The 20,370-nt window shown below is 34.8% G+C and overlaps 3 protein-coding genes and 1 pseudogene across 3 annotated transcripts; all 4 read left to right on the top strand.

Moving 5' to 3' along the window:
* Positions 1–4,659: 4,659 nt before the first annotated feature.
* On the top strand, positions 4,660–5,235 carry LOC110638029 (uncharacterized mitochondrial protein AtMg00310). The gene has a single exon (XM_058143186.1). It carries the CDS (start codon positions 4,660–4,662, stop codon positions 5,233–5,235), a length of 576 nt encoding a protein of 191 aa, XP_057999169.1.
* A 2,515-nt stretch (positions 5,236–7,750) lies between these two features.
* Positions 7,751–8,771, top strand: LOC110638065 (RING-H2 finger protein ATL67). The gene has a single exon (XM_021788477.2). The coding sequence runs from the start codon at positions 7,935–7,937 to the stop codon at positions 8,556–8,558; it is 624 nt and encodes a 207-aa protein (XP_021644169.2). The 5' UTR covers positions 7,751–7,934; the 3' UTR covers positions 8,559–8,771.
* Positions 8,772–9,488: 717 nt separating this feature from the next.
* On the top strand, positions 9,489–12,013 carry LOC110638042 (probable methyltransferase At1g29790; annotated as a pseudogene).
* A 1,516-nt stretch (positions 12,014–13,529) lies between these two features.
* Positions 13,530–15,830, top strand: LOC110638021 (reticulon-like protein B5). The gene is made up of 5 exons (XM_021788422.2): positions 13,530–13,986; positions 14,552–14,732; positions 14,877–15,018; positions 15,252–15,321; positions 15,407–15,830. The coding sequence occupies exons 1-5, from the start codon at positions 13,785–13,787 to the stop codon at positions 15,571–15,573; spliced, it is 762 nt and encodes a 253-aa protein (XP_021644114.2). The 5' UTR covers positions 13,530–13,784; the 3' UTR covers positions 15,574–15,830.
* Positions 15,831–20,370: the final 4,540 nt, after the last annotated feature.

The following is a 20,370-nucleotide window of genomic DNA, read 5'->3' as shown; positions in this document are numbered from 1 at the left end:
TAATTTAAGCTAAATTTTAAAAAATTGATATCTTTTAAAAAATTTCACGTAGATTAACTTATTTTTAAAGTGAAATTAAAATCATCATAAATTAAAATTGAAATTGCTTTTAAACCAAATCAAAACCGGCTATAAATTAAAATCCATTAGAATCAGACTAATCCAATCTGATTACAATTCACTCTTTCTCCAAAACCTAAACCATTGATTTCAACCGAAACTAGCCCTGATTGAACCAGTGACCAGGCCTAGTGTTATTGTGTGAAGTTATGTTGTACAAGAGAACTGGAGAAACTGTTAAGCCTTGAAATATTCCTTAAATTTCATTTTCATAAAGTTCTGAAGTCAACGCTGTTGGTTGAGTGAGCAAAACGCATCTTTTATAATATTATACCCTATTGGAAAACTGCCAAATAGCCATTGGAGTTTTAGCACTAAAAAAAAAAAAAAACAAAAATTGATTGACCGGGTATTAAAATTTAAAATAATTTTCATAAATTATAAATAATTTTTAAAATACGAATATGATAGGGGGATCAGACCTCCACTGTCCGTCTCGTGACCCATGGAGTTTGTTGGTTTCTTGAAATTTTGCACGCTGTCACTGTCAGAACACAATGCAGGGTCTGTTTAGTGATGAAACTTCTATTAAGAAAATATTTATGCAAAAATATTAAAAATTAATTCAAAATAAAATTTAGTAAGTTTTAATTTAAAATAATAAAATAATTTTTTAAAATTACTTATTTTATTAAAATTTCAACACCGAACGAGTAAGCACTTAGTCTATCATAATAGGTAAAAAAAAAAAATTTCATTTTACTGTATCATTTAAGAACTGGGCCATTTTTCTAATTACAAATAAAAAATTACAATTCTCATCTGGAAAAATCAGTGCTTACCGATTTGTTGAAATTGTATTTATCTTATTAAAGTGTCATTTATTTCACAAAAAATAATTTATATATAAAAAATATTTTTTATAAAAAATAAAAAATATCTTTTCTTAAAATATTTTTCATTATTTGATTATAATTTTAAATTAATGATATATATTTATTTCATTTATATAAGTGTTTTTTTATTTTAATAAATTATTAAAATATAAAAAATTAATAATGACTTTCTCTTTTGAAAGAATAAAGTTATTTTTCTTAAAAATGATTTAATTTTTTTTATTGAAAAAATATTTTTCATTGATTAATTTTTTTAAGTGTTCCAAACGCTAAAAAATGTGAAATATATATATATATATATATATATTTTTTTCCGTGGAACAAAAGGAGTACATCTTCGGAAATTTTCTCTCTAAGCCTGATTTTGATAAATTTTAAAATATATTAAGGGATATATTTATTATAGAATTTATTAATATTAAATATAAAATTTATTTACTTATTTATTAATTCACGTGAATTGAATCTAGGTAAAAATATTAATGAAAAATTAGCATTGATTTAAAAAAGCAAGAGAAGTTGATCATTCTCTATTTGTGTTCCAGTTCTTTCATAAGGCCGACATGGATAGGGTGATTGATTTGGGACCGTAGACATTTGATCAACACCTTCTGCTCATTCATAAATTCAGTGAGACAGAACAACCACAAGAAGTTCAGCGGTTTCATGCACCGTTTTGGATCCAGGTGCATGCCTTACCACATAGTTTCATATTTGTAAAAGTAACCCAGCACATTGGCAATTACGTAGGTGAGTTCGTGGAAGCAGATGCAAATAATTTCATGGGGATATGGAGAACTTATATGCATATTCAAGTTCGTATTGATGTTCGCTACCCTCTTAAAAAGCAGATGAAGATAAAGCAATTGGGTGGTGATTAGTTTTGGGTTACTATTAATGAACGACTCCCTTCCTTTTGTTTTATGTGTGGCATTTTGGGTCACACTGAAGTTTTTGTCATCTATTGATTGAAGCTGAGGGTGCTCCTTTACCTCGTGTTTATGGACCTGAACTTCGAGCATCTTTTAGACAGAATATACAAGGGTCTGGTGACCACTAGCTTCAATTTCAGCTCTCAATGGAGGAGACGGTGGTGGGTGGTGTGAGTCAAGAATAGTACCAAGGTGATGGGTCAAATTGCTCCAATGATTATTATCAGCCGAATTCTGGGGGATGTGAGCGACGTGAGATAGTATTGGGTAACCAGCAAGGACCTGCACGTTTGATTATTGATAAGGGTAAAGACGTGGTCCATTCCAACTCCTACGCTTCCCACATGAGATGGTGTTGTCTTTACTGCCAAACGACGACATCAAGAGAGTTTAGGTCCAAATGAGACAGCACAGGAAGTCATTATGGAAGACTCTGATAGTTTGATAATTCCTGAGATAGCAGTGGGTCCTGGACTTTAGGCCCATCGGGCCTTATGAGTTATTGAAATTAGAATTGTCGTGGGCTGGGCAACCCACGGTCATTTCTAATCCTAAGGTCCACCATAATTGTTCTTCTTGAAACTAAAACTAATGAAAAAATAATTGATTATGTTCATTGTGTTATCGGGTTTGAGAGCAGTTTTTCGGTGGACAGTGTGGGGCAAGAGTGGTGGTGTTGCTTTGTTGTGGAAAGAGAAGTCAATGGTTCAATTGCTTAGCCATTCGAAATTTCACATTGATGTGTCTGCTTCATTAAACTCATTTCCTGTTTAGAGGTTAACTGGGTATTATGGGCAACTGGATTGTAATCTTTGAAGGGAGTCTTGGGAGCTGTTATGTATGTTAAGTAAAAAATCCTCTTTACCATGGTGTTGTATTGGGGATTTCAATGATATCTTTGCTTTATCTGAGAAGAAAGACAGGCATGTTCATCCTTTGTGGCTTCTCCAAGGCTTTTAGGAGGCTTGCCAAGATTGTGGTTTGTTGTATTTGGGTATGGAGGGCTATCCCTTTGCATGGGAAAGGGGTAGAGGGACTGCTAGTTGGGTTGAGGAGTGACTAGATAAGGCCCTTGTGACATCCTCTTGGCTTTCTCATTTCAAGGGTGCGAAGTTAGTTAATGTGGATTTTACTTCGTCTGATCATTTTCCTATTTTCCTTTCAATGCGTCCAGCCACTATGGTGTGGGGGAAAGCTAAATTTCGGTTCGAGAATTTTTGGCTGCGAGATCCTGCTTGTAGAGAAGTTGTGAAAAGGAGTTAGGGCTATCCTAATCAGCGTTCTGTATTGGATTAAATATCAGATTATGGACGGATCTCTCTTTTTATGGGGGGTGGTCGTTTGAAACATATTAGATCCCAGATCGCAGGTTGTAAGTGTCGTCCTATTTTGCTTCACCTAAGACATGATTCTTTCTCTATTTCTCAATATGATACAATTAAGAAGGAGTTAGATGGCTTATTTCAAGAGATGGATGTCTACTGGAAGCAACGTCCAAAAGAGTTTTGGTTGCGAGAGGGAGACACTAACTCCAAATTCTTCCATGCTTAAGCCTCTTAAAAAAGAAGGAAGAATTCTATAGTGTGCTTGTGGGATGATGAAGGGAAATGTTGAGATTAGGGGTCGGGTTTGGAGGAGCTGATGTTGGAGTACTTCAACTCTCTTTTTAGTTCTTCGGGTTGCGATGGTGCTCCTATTTTTTATTGTTTTCCTCATGTAGTTTCGAAGGAACAAAATCTAGCTCTCACAGTAGACTTCTCTTGGGAGGAGATTAAATAGGCTATTAATTCTATGCATCTAGACAAATCATCAGGCCCAGATGGTATGAGTCTGGCCTTTTATCAACGCTTTTGGAACATTGTAGGTAATGATGTGTTTACTGCTTGTTTATCTTATTTGAATAATGGTGTGCTTCCTTCTGGTTTGAATGATACTCACATAGTGTTGATTCTAAGAAGAAATCTCCTCGTACTATGGCTGATTTTAGACCAATTGCTCTTTGTAATGTCCTCTATAAAATGGTTGCTAAGGTCTTAGCCAATAGATTGAAGGGTGTATTATCAGATATTATTTCTCCTTTTCAGAGTGCTTTTATTCCTGGTCGGTTAATATCTGATAATATCATAGTAGTCTTTGAAGTAGTTCATTTTCTGAAAAGGAAGATCAGAGGTAAGGATGGCACAACTGCTTTAAAAATAGATATGAGTAAAGCTAATGATCAAATTGAATGGGATTATTTACAAGGCATGATATTGAAACTGGGTTTTGATGTTAGATGGGTTGAGCTCATAATGATGTGTGTAACTTCAGTAAGATATTCTATTCTTTAGCAGGGTAAAGAAATTGGCCTAGTTATTCCAGCTAGAGGATTGAGGCAGGGAGATCCTTTATCTCCATACTTGTTCATTATCTGCTTTGCTGAGGCATAGGGAGGGGCCAGGTCTTATTCATGGTTGTAGAGTTGAACGAGAGGCCGGGCCTATTTCCCACTTGTTTTTTGCAGATGACAGTTTTCTTTTTTTTAGAGCTACTTATAGCTAATGTGATTCCATTCAGGATTGTTTACAACTATATGAAAGGGCATCAGGTCAAGTTATAAATTTCCAGAAGTCCTCCATAGAGTTTAGTGCGAATACTAACAATGATGTTCAGTTTTTAATTAGACAAAGGCTTCAGATTTGAGAGATTGCGGATTTAGGGTATTATCTGGGGTTGCCTATTGCTGTGGGAAGGAATAAGAAGGAGGTTTTTGCTATTATTAGAGATAAAGTATGGTAGCATATTCAAAGGTGGAAGCAAAATTTTTATCTCCTGTAGGAAAAGAGATTTTATTAAGGTCGGTGGTTCAAGCTATTCCTTTTTACACTATGAGTGTGTTTCTGTTGCCTCTAGATCTGTGTGCTGAGCTTGAATGTATGATGAACTCTTTTTGGTGGGGTTCTGGTGGTAGAGGTCAGGGTGAAATAAGATGGAAGAGATGGGAACTTTTGTGCAGGCTTAAGGTTGTTGGTGGTTTGAGTTTTCACAGGGTTTATGAGTTTAATTTAGCTTTACTGGGAAAGCAAGTTTGGGGATTATTAAGTAATCCCAATTCTTTTGTAACTAGAGTGTATGGAGCTCATTATTTCCCACGGTCTGATATTTTGCAAGCAGAGTTTGGATATAATCCAAGTTATGTGTGGTGCAGTGTATGGGCTGCTATTCCCATTTTGAGATTTGGTTTAAGATGGAACGTTGGATCGGGAGCTTCTATTTCCATTTGGCAAGATCCATGGCTTCCTTCAGGTATGAATCCTTACGTAAGTTCAGTGGCTTCTGTGATATCTCATTATCAGTTGGTTTGTTAGTTAATGACGGATGATGGGTTATCATGGAATATGGAAATTATAAGGAACCTTGTTAATGACAGAGATGCTGCTCTAATTGGTCAAATTCCTTTATTGCAAACAAGGAGGGATGATGTCAGATTCTGGATTCACTGCCATAAGGGAATTTTCACTGTTAAGAGTGCATATGGATGGCTTATGGATGATTTTAATGCAAGTTCTCCTGGGGAGTCATTTGGTTTCTAGAATAAGATGTGGCAATTGAAAATTCCTTTAAAGATCAAAAATTTTATTGGAGGTTGGGTTCTAATTGTGTCCCTTTAAAGAGTTTATTGCTGCAGAGACATGTGGATGTGGACATATTGTGTTCTATGTGTGGCCTGGAGATTGAATATTGGAGGCATGTATTTGTTATATGTTGTTTGGCTCATGATTGTTGGCGTATGATATTACCACAAGTTCTTCAGTTGTCTAGTTTGTCTATTCTCTCTCAAAATAGAGCTATAGCATGGTTGGAGGAAATATTTAGAGTTCTAAGAAAGAAGGACCTGATGGCGTTTTGTGCTACTCTTTGAGTTATTTGGTTTGCTAGAAATGATATGCTTTTGAATAGGAGACCTGCTATGGCTACCCAGATTCTCTTGAAGGCGTCCTCTTTTTTTCAGCAGTGGAAAGAGGCTTAGTCTAAGCCTATTTTGTGTCTTGAAGTTTTTGTAGCAAATTCTCCCTCTGTCGTGCGTTGGATGCAGTCTGCTGTCGGTATGTTGGAATGCAACATTGATGCATCTGTTTTTGCTGGGGTGGGGAAGATTGGGGCAGGCTGGGTAGTTTATGATCATGAAAGGAAAGTTTTAAATGCATGCCAGGTCTCTCATGCTAGTGTCCCAGATGCAACAATTGTAGAAGCAATATCTTTCCGGGAGGCCCTTAGTTGGGTGAAAAAGAGGTGGGTGAAAAGGAGGTCTTTGAAAAATAATATTTTTGAAAGTGATTCCCTTGTTTTTGTCCGGACAGTAAATGAGTTCTACAGGGATCTATCTTATTTTAGTAGTTTAACCTCAAATCGCCAAGTTTTACTTAAAGAAATTATTAATTATTTTGTCGCTTATATTAGGAGGTCTGCAAGTTGCGTGGCGCACCTATCAGCCACTTGTGCAATTTCTTAGGCTGATCTGCAGGATTGGCGTCCAATCTGCTGTTCTTGTTTTATCAGCTATGTTTTCTGATTTGCAACAATGATGTTTTTTTATTAAAAAAAACAAATATGGATTAATTGATTTTGTCTATTTGCCCTCGTCAAAGCTTTATACTTTATAATGAAGTCCGCTTCCACAAATTAGCTAAACCACCAAGGCCCACATGTACACGGGCTTGAGATATTCAACTGTTTTTGTGCTTTTCTTACTTCCAGTGCCTTAAGTCTACCCGTAAACTTTGTCTTGTGTTTATTTTTATCTTTTAATATTAATTTTTTAATAAAAAATTTTTTAATTTTAATTTTATTTCATAAAAATTCTTTTAATTTATAATAATAAATTTTTAATTTAAAAAAATAATAAAATTTCATTTTTATTTATTTTTTTCTCATACTAAAAAATACAAGCTATTTTAATTAATATTTAATTTATTATAAAAATATTAATATCATTACAACGATCTATTTTTTTTAAAAGTGAAGAATTTATTTATTAAAAAGTGCTAAATTAATATTTTTAGACATTTTTTAATTTAAAAACTTGGTATTACGTGTTAGAGATATTATTTTAAAATAAAATTAATTTAAAATTTTTTAATAATAAATTAAAAATAAAAAATAAAAATAAAATATGAGATAAAATTTAAGGTATAAAAATTACTCAAAATCCGAACACTAATAAAAAATATATATACATATAAATTAAAAAATAATAACACTCAGAAAAGAAAAAAAAGGAAAAAAAAGAATCACTTTCAGTTTGATTCAATATTAACTCCATAAAAAATTAAAAATTTAATGAAAAATTACTCCTTAGATCTAAGAAAACCAAAGTTTAATTTGGAAAATAATGAGTGGGGGGATTATCATCAACCAAACACATGCTGTGTTAAATTAACTATGCTGAGTTCTTTGAAATACTTAAGTTTATAATTTTTTCTTTCAAGAATACTAAAGTTTTTAATTCAACTATATAAGAAAGTATATGTCTTTTTAATTTCTTAATTTCATGATATAATTTCTTTAGTGTTTGAATTATTTTTCAAAAATATAAAGTTATCAAAAGTTAAAATTGTATTTTTATTTTTATAATATAAACATTCAATTATTAAATTAAAATTGTGAATTTCAACTTAAAAAAAATCTAAAACCAACCGGCGGCTACGCTTAGTGGAAATGCGCATTCAGCGCATAAACAACAAGAACAAGACTCGCTTCAATCATGACAAATCATGAGAAATCTTTTGACCAAATGTACTTCACACGTGGAATATACCGACAAAACCACTTCTTAGAACCTCGACGCCAATCATGTTCTGCAAATTCCGAGCAACAGGCCCATCCATCCCCAACCCAAGCCCAGGATTCTCCCCCTTCCCCCTATCATTAAATGCCTTGCCCTGTTTCTAAACCTAGTATTAAATGCAGCAGCTGGAAAATCCACCCACCTTCCCCCCAAAAGATCTCCCCTAATCCCTTCTCTTTCTCCTCCAAATGGGTTCCTTCAATACCTCTGTAACTTCAAATGTCCACCACCGCCACTGCCATCCCCGCTATTTCTTCACCCGTCACCACCACTGCTCCTCCTTCCTCCACTTACCTCACCAATCTCGGTCTTGGCTATTCCATAGCCATAGCCCTTGGTTTCCTTTTCCTCCTCTCCACTTTACTCCTTGCTTCCTACATCTGCTGCCGTGACTCTCGCAACCGCTCCCACAATGCAAACAACAACGATAACAACCGAAACAACAACCCGAATTCTCTCTCTGATGGCATAATTCTCCCTCGCATTATCTTCGTGGCTGAAGACGAGAGTGACCTTGAACGTGACCAAGAAAGTGCAACAATTGGCCTCGACCAGGCGGTGATCAATTCATATCCGAAATTTCAGTTCACTAAAGATGGGAGTTTGGACGGAAATAGTACTACTTGCCCGATCTGTTTGTGCGAGTACAAGGATTTCGAGATGCTAAGAATGATGCCGGAGTGCAGACATTATTTTCACTTGTGTTGTATCGATGCTTGGCTGAAACTTAATGGGTCTTGTCCGGTATGTCGGAACTCACCGCTTCCGACTCCGCTGTCTACGCCATTGTCGGAGGTGGTGCCACTGTCGCAGTACGCTGCTGATCGAAGGAGGAGGAGGTGATTTGATCTTGTTTGGTTGTTTTTGGAGTGGTGGTGAGTGATTTGGGGGTCTTTTATCGTGTGTTTTGGGATTGAAATTGTAAATTTTGTTAATTTCTGAATAGGCATAGGTAGTGGGATTTTGGATTTTCATTTTTTTGTTACTGATAAATTGTGATTTTGGTTTGCTAAGGCAGAGAATGGAAAACAAACTACTTTCTGTGTTACTGTTTCATTACAGTGAAGTGAACTAAACAATTTTCCACCCTAATTCCTTGTAGAATTAAACAATATATCACTCTCTGCTTGCCAGTCTACTTTCTCCTCATAAAAAGTTCATAAAGAAAGCTCCTTTCTTTGTAGTTTTTCATTCTTTCTTGATAATTTCATTGGCAAAACATCGCTTGTGTATCGGGTACTGCGGAATTATTTCCTTCAGTAGTGTCTTCTCTTCGGTGCTAACTCACTTCCCCTAACTCAGCCAAACCTTTCGGCAACCGTAGTTAAAGTCTATTGAAGTCCCATAATGAAAACAGCAATGCAACTTGTAACATACAGAAGGGAAAGTTAAGTACATCTAAGGCTAACCGCTGATATAACATCATCTAAGAATGCCTTTTATCCCTCTTACCATTTTTCTACCAACTTTTCTTTGCCCTGCAGTTCCGCCTGCTTTTATGTTTTCTTTGTCAAGCAAATTGTTTGTATTTGTGGCCAATTCAACTGCCGGGCAGCGGCCCTTGTCTGGTTAAATCTTTTGTCTTATTTTATAAGCGCTCCAGAAAGGAGCAAAATTTGCGAGAAACGCGTAGCACGAATGTCTATCCATTGATATATGTTACATTCTGGCTTTGTGTTTTCTATATTACAGCAGGAAAGGATATAAAAGATTTTTTTTTCCCTGATTGCTTATTATATATGCCTCCTTTTTGTTCGTTACCGTATTATATTATTGCAGGAAACTGGGATCTTTAGCAAAACGAGATGACGACTGAGTAATATGTAATGTGTTGTAGGTTTATAATTTGATGGAAGCGTTGACTACAATCTGCAGGCTTCTTTTTTTGACAGTAAAGGGAAACAAACGCACACACGGGCTGTAGGCTTCTTACTGGCATAGAGATTATATATTCAGTAAACCTAACTAGATAGTTTAGCAAATATTAACAAGAAGCTCAAAGCTCAATAGAATCATAAATTAGAGCTTCTAATCTTCCATTTACAATTTCTTTCAAGATTGTTCGCCAAATAAAATAATATGATCTATTCTCAAACTCACCAGACTCATCCTCCTCCCCTGCCTCTCCCTGCCAATACCTGTCAGCTTCAAAGTCTCAGGTATTCTTCATGTTGTATCATAAGTTGTATGTGAATTTGGCATCTCTGAATGTTTAAATGTGAGTTATTATAGTTCATTTGATACTTGGTTTTGGTAGAGTTTGCAAGCCTTTGCAGCTAATGCAATTTTTTTTTTGGTCATCTGTGAATATTTTCCAATATCTACTCATTAAGACAGATGGGAAAACCTCATGTTTCTGTTAAGTTAGGAAGGTGGGATGGAGTAATTCACAGACCAATCTTTATGCTTGGAATCTTAATTCTTTTGATCCGTATTGCTACTTCGTTCAAATTCTACTCTATCAGATTGCTTTTTATTTCTCATAACTTCTGCAATCATGTTCACATTGAGCATCAAAGCAACATTAGAAGTGATCATGTAGGTGTAACTGTGGACGCTATCATTCAAAAAGTCCATAAATAAATTATAGAGATAAAAGATTTGCGAATGGATTCATCATCAGCTACTCTTTTTGTCAAGAGATGTTGCTTTTCTTGCATCAATTTTGGGGCACATTGATTCGTTACAGGCATCTTCGCCTTCAGATGAAGGAGCCCCTTAGCAAAACACTGAAATTGGAGCCCTCCATCCTTTACTAAGGCAAAAGCAAAGATCAGATGAGCCTGCTGATTTCTTCCTGATAGAAGAGATTCGAAAGCATTTAAGGATCAAACCCAACAGATTAGGGAAACAAAACTTCATGGGAGCTAATAGAACGTTCACAAGCACTGGCCACGCTTGTTTTGCCATGAGGAAAGAGCTTGAAGAGTATATGGATTACGATATTGGGGAATTCCGCAATGATGACTGGAAACTGGCTCAGAGGCTTATGGTTCATGGATGTGATCCATTGCCAAGGAGGAGGCGCTTCTCAAGAGCCCCTCAACTATACAGCAAGCCATTCCCTATAAAATGACTCCATGTGGAAGCTTCCTAATAATAGAAATGTCCGCTGGTGCAAGTATAGATGCAAAAACTTCGCCAGGGGTTCTTTAAGTGTGCGGATTGCTTCAATCTCACAGCTCATGAAATGCCAGATGGATCAAACACACAAATCTTGATCTCAACATGAATCCTACTGCAGATATTCTGATACCTGAAGTGCTTAACATTAAGTTTGGAGAGATTAGAATCGGATTGGATTTCAGTGCGGTAGCAGGGACTTTTGCAGCTCGAATGAGAAAGTTGAATGTAACAATAGTCTCAGCAACTACCAATCTTGGAGCACCTTAAAGTGAAATGATAGCTCTTCGGGGACTTGCACCTCTTTACTTAACTATAAATCAACAGCTTCCATTCTTTGATAATACCCTGGATTTGATGCACAACCAGAATTCTTGATGGTTGGATTGATTTTGTGCTCCTGGGACATTATATTGTATGATTGAAATAGAGTTTTGAGGCCAGGAGGTCTACTGTGGATTGACAGCTTTTTCTGTCTGAAAGTAGATTTGGATGATTATTTGGAAGCCTTTAAGATGCTAAGGTACAAAAGGCAGAAATGGATTGTTCCTCCTAAACTGGACAAGGATGATGATCTGTTCATGATAGCTTTAAATCTTCCACATTTAAATGGCTCCTATGCTTGATACCTGTACAGTGCAACGCATGGAAGAGATTCAGACTGTACTCGAACGGTGTTGAAATACCATACTCAAAATAAATCCTTGTTTGCATGTCAACTTCAAGTAGCTACGAGTATGTTATTTCACACCTTTTCCTTCTCATTCTCTTAGTTTATAGCAGGAAGGAGGCAAGCGAACTCAACCTCGGTGAAGGAAGCAAGCAAATCATGTCAGATCAACCAAGAAATTAGCTTGCCAATTTCAATAATAATGGAATTCTTGAAGTAGGCCAACATGGGCTATCAAGTTCCTTTCAAAATAGTATCTGCTTTTCCTTTTTGATTATGACGCCAACAAGAAGTATGAAAGATCTATACAATTTTTTTCTTTTTTAGCTTGAATATACTTGCTTAGATTGTTACAATTCAATGGGCCACCCCTAATAAACAACTGATTCTGACTACGCAACAACTAGAACTCTGAAGTTGCAGAGCCAAGATAAGAGGAAATTTTCCAAAATTCCATTTTGCAATATCTTGAAGAGGATGTGAGTGGCGTTGAAATAATGGACCAGAGGAGGTAATTGCACTGTTTCTTAATTAATGCATCTTAATTTATTTTAATTTGTGTGGTTATTTTATTTTAATTATTTAATTTTAATTTATTAAAATAAAAACTTGTAAATTTTATTTTATTTTAAAAAAATCTATTTAATATGTAATAATAAATTTTTAAGTTTAATTTTTTAAATTAATATTAAATTAATATCTAATTAAAATAAATTTATAAATTATTATTTATTGTTTCATAATTAATAAAATATTATTTTGAATTTTTAATTTATTATTATATTATTATTTTCTTAGTTATTACAAATTAATTTTAATTAATGATAATAATATATATAATTAACAAATTTAATTAAAATAAAATAAATTTATTGATAATAATTATCAACTAATTTAATAATATAAATAAGAAAGAGTAAAATATACTAATAAGGTAATTTTACATTTTTTTAACCTAAAAATTTATTGAGAAGCTAATTTTATTTTTTATAATTTAAAAACTTATTATTACACGTAAAAAAAAACTTCTTGAAAACAAATTAAAATTAAATAATTAAAATAAAATAATATATAAATTAAAAAATATCAGTGTTATGTACCTATAATTACCCAACTTATTAAGAATCTATTTAGTATTATTATTAAAATTATTGTTGATAAAATTATTTTTTTAAATATATTAATTTAAAAATATTAAAAAATAATTTAAAATTAAATTTAATTATAAAAATATTAAAATAATAAAATAATTTTTTTAATTATTTTTTTAATAATACTTAAAATAATATTTTTATTAAAAAAATAATCTATACTCTTCAAATTCAACATCAAATGGGCACTAAGACTAAGAACTAGCTTCGCTAGTTCATATTTTGGTTTGTTTAGTCGTACCTTTTTTATTCTCTTTATGGTTTTTCTTTTTTTTTCAAAAAGGTTTTGCTTTCGGTCATTGGATGTTTCTGATTTGACGTCTTAGAGGGGAAAAGTTGAAGAAATTATACGTTGCCAGCCATTTCATGTAAATATTTTATATGAAATAACATTTTAAGAGAAAAACAAATTTATGAATAAATTTAATTGTTAAATTTTAAAGAAGAAAAAAGTAGTTATTTTAAAATAATAAATTTAAATTATTTTTAAAATTATAAAATTTAAATTTTAATTGGAATCTATTGTAAAAAATTGAATAATTAAACGTAAAAATAAATAATTGTACTTAATTATTTTTAAATAAATTAAAATAGTAAAAAGCATTCAGATTTTTATATTAACTTTTTAATGGAAATAATTTATAATTTCCACTCGTTAGGCCAACGTGGAGCCCATTATGATTTTTTCAGTCCGTCAGGCCGACAAGAAGTAGCAGCCGTCCATTCTATCCTTCCACCGCTCCTCTTCGCCACGTGTCTTCAATCCCCTTGGTCGGTGCCTTTCAGGACCTGAAAGTCCACCGCCCTGAATTGTCTCCATTTATCTTGTATTAAAAAAGGCGCTTCGCCGCTGCCAGAATTTCAGCAAACGTCGTCACTCCTCGATCTTGTCAAATCTAACGGCGTTAACTTTTTACGCAAATTTTATCGAACCACCAGGTTCGATTGCCGCACCTCAGGTTCGGACCTTACCATCTACGGTTTATAATATAGCCGACATCACTTTAACTTGCATTTTCAGTCGCTCATTGGTCACTCCAAAGTTCCCGGCTACCGTGATTCTGTAGGAAAATTCATTTCGGCGAAGTTGGAAAATTTGAATCGGATTTGGCTGATCGCGAAAGCATGGCGGAGCATTCTGAAAGTCCCATTGAGTCGGTGATGGAGAAGATAAGCGAGAAGATTCACGCTCACGATTCGTCGTCGTCTTCTGATTCCGATTCGGAAACGGAAAAAAAACCGGATTCGCCTTCTTCGGTGAAGGCGAAAATTTTTCGGTTGTTTGGGAGGGAGAAACCCGTACACAAGGTTTTTGGTGGAGGAAAGCGTGCGTATTACCAGAGTTCTTTTTCGCTTTATTGCTTTACTAATTCATTTTTTTTTAAGCATATGTTTTGTTAATTGATGTTTAGGTTTTACTCTGTCTAGTTATAGAGACTTAGATTTGATGTGTTTATGCTCCGTTGGTTTATCGCATTGAAAATGATTTTGTTGGTTTTTTAGGGGTAAAATAAAAGTGAGCATTTGCTGCTTTAGAAAAGGCAGTGAGTCAGAGAGCAGATAATGTCTTCAGAATTTTCCTTATGAAATCTTCGATTAGGAATTGGATTTGTCTCTGGAATAACTGATTCAGATATTCGTTATGATGCTTTGATTAATAATCACGCAAGCCGAAAAAAGGGAATGACCAGCTAAGTAAGCTATGTTGGCAATTGATCATAATAAGCATTAGTTAAAAGAAAACTTCAAAATATTTCATCATTTTTGTTAGAATTTCTTTTTCAGTAAGTTTTTTTTGAGAGTTGCTGTGCCATCACTAATCCTAGTTTGTTGTTCTGCTGGACGCTAATGTGTTCGTGTTCCTTTCCTTGTGTCATTTGTGTGACATGCAGCTGCTGATGTGTTGTTGTGGAGAAACAAGAAGATCTCAGCTAGTGTGCTTGGAGTTGCCACTGCAATTTGGGTTCTTTTTGAGTTGATTGAATACCACCTACTTACTTTAGTGTGCCATATTTTCATCCTCTCTCTTGCGGTCTTGTTTCTGTGGTCCAATGTTCATACATTTATCCATAAGTAATCTTCTGATTCTTTTCACTAGTGTTGTTTGAGGGATTAACAACTGTAGGACTTATTTCATTTAACAACTGTAGGACTTATTTCATTTAACAACTGGAGGACATATGTATATTCACTCTATATGTGCTGTTTGTGTTGTAGAACTCCACCTCGCATCCCACAAGTTCAATTACCGGAAGAACCATTCCTGCAGGTTGCTTCAGCACTGACATTTGAAATCAACCGAGGTTTTGCAGTCCTACGTAATATTGCATCCGGAAAAGATTTGAAGAAGTTTCTCGTTGTATGTCTCAGTATTTATCCTGTTATTTATATTTCTAATGGCTCTGTTGGAATTGGAGCAGATCATTTATAGTTATATGCTATTTTAGTTTTGGTGCCGTCAGATTTGTGTATGTTCTTTCTTTCACTCTTTGACATGCTCGTGACCTTGTTTACTTTACTTATTCAGATAGGACATCGCTCATATTTATAATCCATTTTCTAAAGTTGATTTTCTTTTAATTTTTTAATCAGGTTATAGCTGCCTTGTGGGTCTTGTCAATTGTGGGGAGTTGGTGCAATTTCTTGACCTTGTTTTATACAAGTATGGCCGCTGAAACATATTTTGTACATTTTATCCGTCATTGTAGGCGTAATCCTGAGTACTGATTGTTTTGTTCTTAAAACAGCCTTTGTTTTACTGCACACGGTGCCAGTTCTATATGAGAAGTACGAGGACAAGATAGATCCATTTGCAGAGAAGGCAACAATTGAGATAAAAAAGCAATATGCAGTGTTTGATGCTAAGGTTTTGAGTAAGATCCCAGTGGGTGCATTGAAAGCCAAGAGGGGTTAAGAGTGGCTGATTGCTCTATTTCGTGCAGACATTTTTTAATCATGGGTTTGTAGGCTGTGATTGCTCTTCATAGTTTGCTAGAGCTCTTCCTTTTGTTTTTTCTAAAGCCCTGTCAACTGTTTCCAATTGTTTGGGATTGCAGTTTGAATGACTTTGATATTTCATAGGGTTACTTTCAAGTTGGAGGTTTATTTGAAAGCTTTATGATATGTCTGCAGGTGGTAGTACTTTAACAAGGGTTACTTTCGATGTTCTTATGTTGGATGTCTTTTGATTCCTTGTATGTGGTTTCTCTTCCAATTTCGGACCGTTATGCTGCTTGATATCCTGGGTATTTGGTTTTTGGTTGAGTCTAATATTTGACTACGAATAGTATGTTAATTGAACCAATTATTGCATTGATGAAATAAAACATTGTGGAGCATGGGAATTCATAATTTCGTTTGCAATTTAGGCATCGTGTGGAGTTCTAAATCTTATCTAGCATGGAAGCATATGAAATATAAAATTGAATACATATAAAATTTTATCCTAGTATTTCTGCTTGGCTACTAAATATATAATTCTTCTGGTACTAACGATTTTGGAACATTTAATGATATTCTATTTAGTTTTGAAATACTTATTTTAGCATGAGGTTTACTAACCTCTAAACAAGATTTGCCCATATGTCTAGATAGGAGAATGTGAAGCCATAGCGAATTTCTTGAAAGTTTCAATTTTCAAGAGCATATGGTGTGAAAAATAATTGTTTCTAGTCATTGATTGAAGGGTTGAAATTTTGGCAAATGCATCTTACTATTGCATACTGCTGCAACATTGTCTCATTTGCGGTAGAAATGATGAGATTTTGGAACATTTATTATTTTGGTGTGATCATGCCAGGGCAACTTGGTTCCTTGGTCCTTTGGCATACAAACTTGATACGGTGGGTTTTCAATCTTTTGCAAGGTGGTGGGAAGCAATACTAGGTTTGTTCTCGAACTTAACAATTGACGACTAGATTCTAGTTTCCATCTTGCTCACATGGTACGCAGTGTTTGAGCTGAGCATCCGGATTCAAGGAATATAGTTAAACAAATCCTTTCTTTGCTAAATGAGAACCAATGATTAGAATCAAACCATGCAGATATTTCTAACCTTCCTACAAGACAAGATAATCACAAATGGATGCCTCCTCAGAAAGGTGTTCTTAAATTCAATTGTGATGCAGCTTGGAAGGAAGGCTAAAATCTTGCGGCAATTGGGCTAAAAAGGTATACAACTCTTGTCCTTTGGTTGTAGAAGCCTCACCAGTATTGGAAGCTGTAAAATTAGCCCGTGATATGGGGATAGCAACTCTTATCATAGAGTTTGACTCTGAAATGCTTATAGCAGTAATTCAGTTCCCTGCCAAGCACCAATGTTGGGAAACCCAAGCTCCAGTTCATAATATCATAAGTTTGTCTTCTTTCTTCCTGGAGATTTCTTTCTCCAAGATTATTAGGCAACCTAACAAAGTTGTGGACCATGTTGTTAAACTTTGAATTTCTGACCAGCTTTGTGGTAACTGGCTTTCCATTCTCTTAGCTTCGTTGGATATGCTTTGTAATGTTGATGCCCCTAGGACTTATTAATGCATTCCCTTTGCGCGTTAAAAAAAAAAAAAAACATTCGTTTGGTTATTATATTTCGATTTGTCAATGCATGTAAAATTGTTATTGTATTTCTGACCTTGGACTTCTATGGTTCATGGAGTGCACTGACTCTGGCATTCTAGCGATGAGAGGTCTGCGGTGATAAACTGATAATTAATGGGCCAAGTTCTGCCAGAGGAGTGCAAGCGGTAGGCACAGCGCCCTGGCTACAGGTCAACTATCAAATTGGAAGAGATCGAAACAAAAAACGGTGGATATCATGCAATTCGAAGTCCATATTGCCCGGCTGTGTAAAATAGCGCTAAGGCCTAAGGGTTGTAAGGTTGGGTGCGACTGCTGCCAAGCATAGCATGCCCTTGAGTCATTAAACTACAGATGCATTTGTAATGAAGATTTAATCATTAGCCAGATCCTTGGGACATGCCCTGAGTTGGGAGCTGAAACGTTCTGGCACTGAAACTGACACAGTTCTTGCCTATGGAAAGTCTGAATGCAATATGGTTCACCAATCACCATAATAAGTTTGTGATTTGGGTTAGTTACCAAAAAAAACCCTGAAGCCGGCCTCAAAAAACACTTGGTCCCTGCTGTGTCAAAATTCCTAATTGCAAATTTATGTGATGTGCTAAAATGGTAAATACGATCTTTAATGGTCCAGAAAAGAAAATTAAAGAAAATAGAACATAAGAAAGGCAGAGTCTTTTGCAGTGTGCTGTGCAGAGCCATAGCACCTTGAGTTGTGAGCAAAACAGACAATTATGATAAGGTAACTGACCAAGCCTTTTTTTATGAATTGTTGTCTTATTGCAGAGTAGATAACGATGGAAACATTGGAGTTCAGGGAAAAAAAACATAAAATAAAATTTACAACAATTTGTTCAGCTTGGATTCAAATTCAAAAACAGCATTGACCATTAAAGAATGCTGATTGGAAAATCCAATTCAAAAGTGTTATGTGGCTTCAATTTTGGGTGTGTATTTCATAGGTCTAAATTATGACTCAATTAAAAAGCTCAAAATAGCCACCTAAATGAAATGTTCTGTAAGTTCTGTACTGATAGTGGAGAATCTAAGTTTTTGACCACAAACATCTTAACAAGTTAAGAGTGAAAAGAGAATTCTATTTTGAGCATAAATTTGAATCCAAGCCAATTGTATAACGAGATGTACATCTCTTTGTTGCGGTTGCTCTGGAAGCAGGTCACTAGCAATTTGATCACAGTATGCCTGTCAACAAAAAGCCAGTCATCTATTACAAAAGAAAAAGGAAATTCCACATCCACCAATAAAAGTATGGAAAAGCTCTCTGTTTGCTAGCACCAGATAACATTGTATAGACTTAAATATTAGATTGAGATGCAAACAAATAAATAAATAATAGAATAGCAGAAAATTTGCTCATAAAATAAAAAAGGTTAACCTGTCAACTAGATAATCAGAATTCATAGACATCCTATAAAGCCTGGTCAGGTTGAGATCAAGAAAACAATGCAAATTTCAACTGCATTCTTCAAGCTTGTTTATTCTGTTTCTTTCCTTCTGCTAGCATCCTTTAGGTATGTGAAGGGACTTTTGGAGGGTTGCTGTGAAAGTCACTCTTATCCAGATTTACCTTCAAAGGTTGGCATGACATGAAGGACTATAGTACCCCATTTAACAGATTCTGCAATAAAGCAGCAGTGCAGTTTCCTTCTCTCCTCTAACTACTGAACATGTATCCATCAGCGGGAAAGGGCGCTTATTACATTCACACAAATCTTTTTTCATATTGGTCGTCATATGCGATATGTTACATGAAAGCAGCATTCTCATATGGTTCCTGCCCCCGCCATGCGTCTCCTTTGATGATGATTAGGCCCTGCAACACAAGAAGCAAAAAGTGAGATCGGTGACATATTAGTCAATCACTCTAACATTCAAGTTAGCGTTTAATTCAGAAATTTTGGAAATAAAGTGAGAATTGTTTAATAGAAAGTTTGATAGAGTAAGCATTAGTGCTTTTTTTTTTTTTTTTAATACTAAGCATTAGTGCTTTTTTTGATACTTGCTCTCGTTTGGATTGAGTGCAGCATGGTTTATTAATATTTTATATCTTACTATATTATATTGTATGATTTTTATTGTTAATATGTTTAGAAAGTTGGTATGGTACAGAAATATGAAAATTACTAAAATTGCTGCTTTAAATGTATAAAGAGATTTTTAAATTTTGCTTGCACGGCAGCATGTACAATTTCTATTGTAAAACATTATTGAAAATGTATTTATAATTACTTAATCTTTTGCCTATCACATAATTTACCTTCTAATATAGGTGGAAAACTTTATTTAGAATTATTTGTCATGACCCAACCTATGGATCAAACCGACACTAGGACCTGGGCCAGCCTAAAGCCCCCGAGGCCCGTAGTAAGCCTAACTATTGCTCAACCCATTACTAGGCCCACAATTTAGGCCCAACATGCATATAAAATAATTTAAATTAAACTGTTAAAATTTTTTTTCGGGCCAACTTAGCCCAATAATTATTAGAAACTAAAAATAGGGAAGCCCAGAGCTCAACCCTGTTACATCATTTACAAACTATTCAAGACTCATGAATTTTTTTTTTTCATTTATTAATACAAAAACTTAAATTCATACAATCCCTAATAAAATTAATGTTACTACTAGTACATGCGGAGTTCTAAATTACAAATTTAGACAATAATAATACCGTTAAGTAATTTTTTCTCCATAACCTGCGAGGAAATGAACAGGTTATTTCGAAGAAGGTCTCCTATAGCCTGGAAAAATAGGTGAACAGGAGTGAGCATTCAACTCAGAGAGTAAAATATCAATTTTAACCATAATCTCTATAGCTATCTAAAGTTAATGCACCCTGTGAAGTGAAATGCAATATCGTCACAAATTTCATACAAATCATATGAAAAAGGCAATTTGGAGCACTCACACATCCAACACTGTCAAACAATACATATATGGGAGCTGATCCCCTATACAGCCCTCTTAATCCAACCTGTGCCAGCGAAGAACTCAAGCCAGACTTTCGCTTAATAAACCAAATCGGGGTCTCAGCGAAGAACTCAAGCCGTGTCTACCCCGAAGGACTGGGTCCCAGCGAAGATCTCAAGTCGTGTCTACCCTTCCTATCCATAGC

The sequence above is a fragment of the Hevea brasiliensis genome, chromosome 2 (genome assembly GCF_030052815.1).
Source record: "Hevea brasiliensis isolate MT/VB/25A 57/8 chromosome 2, ASM3005281v1, whole genome shotgun sequence".
Lineage (NCBI taxonomy): Eukaryota > Viridiplantae > Streptophyta > Magnoliopsida > Malpighiales > Euphorbiaceae > Hevea > Hevea brasiliensis.
Note: the sequence above shows the minus strand (reverse complement) of the source record. Positions and strands in the feature narration are given on the sequence as shown.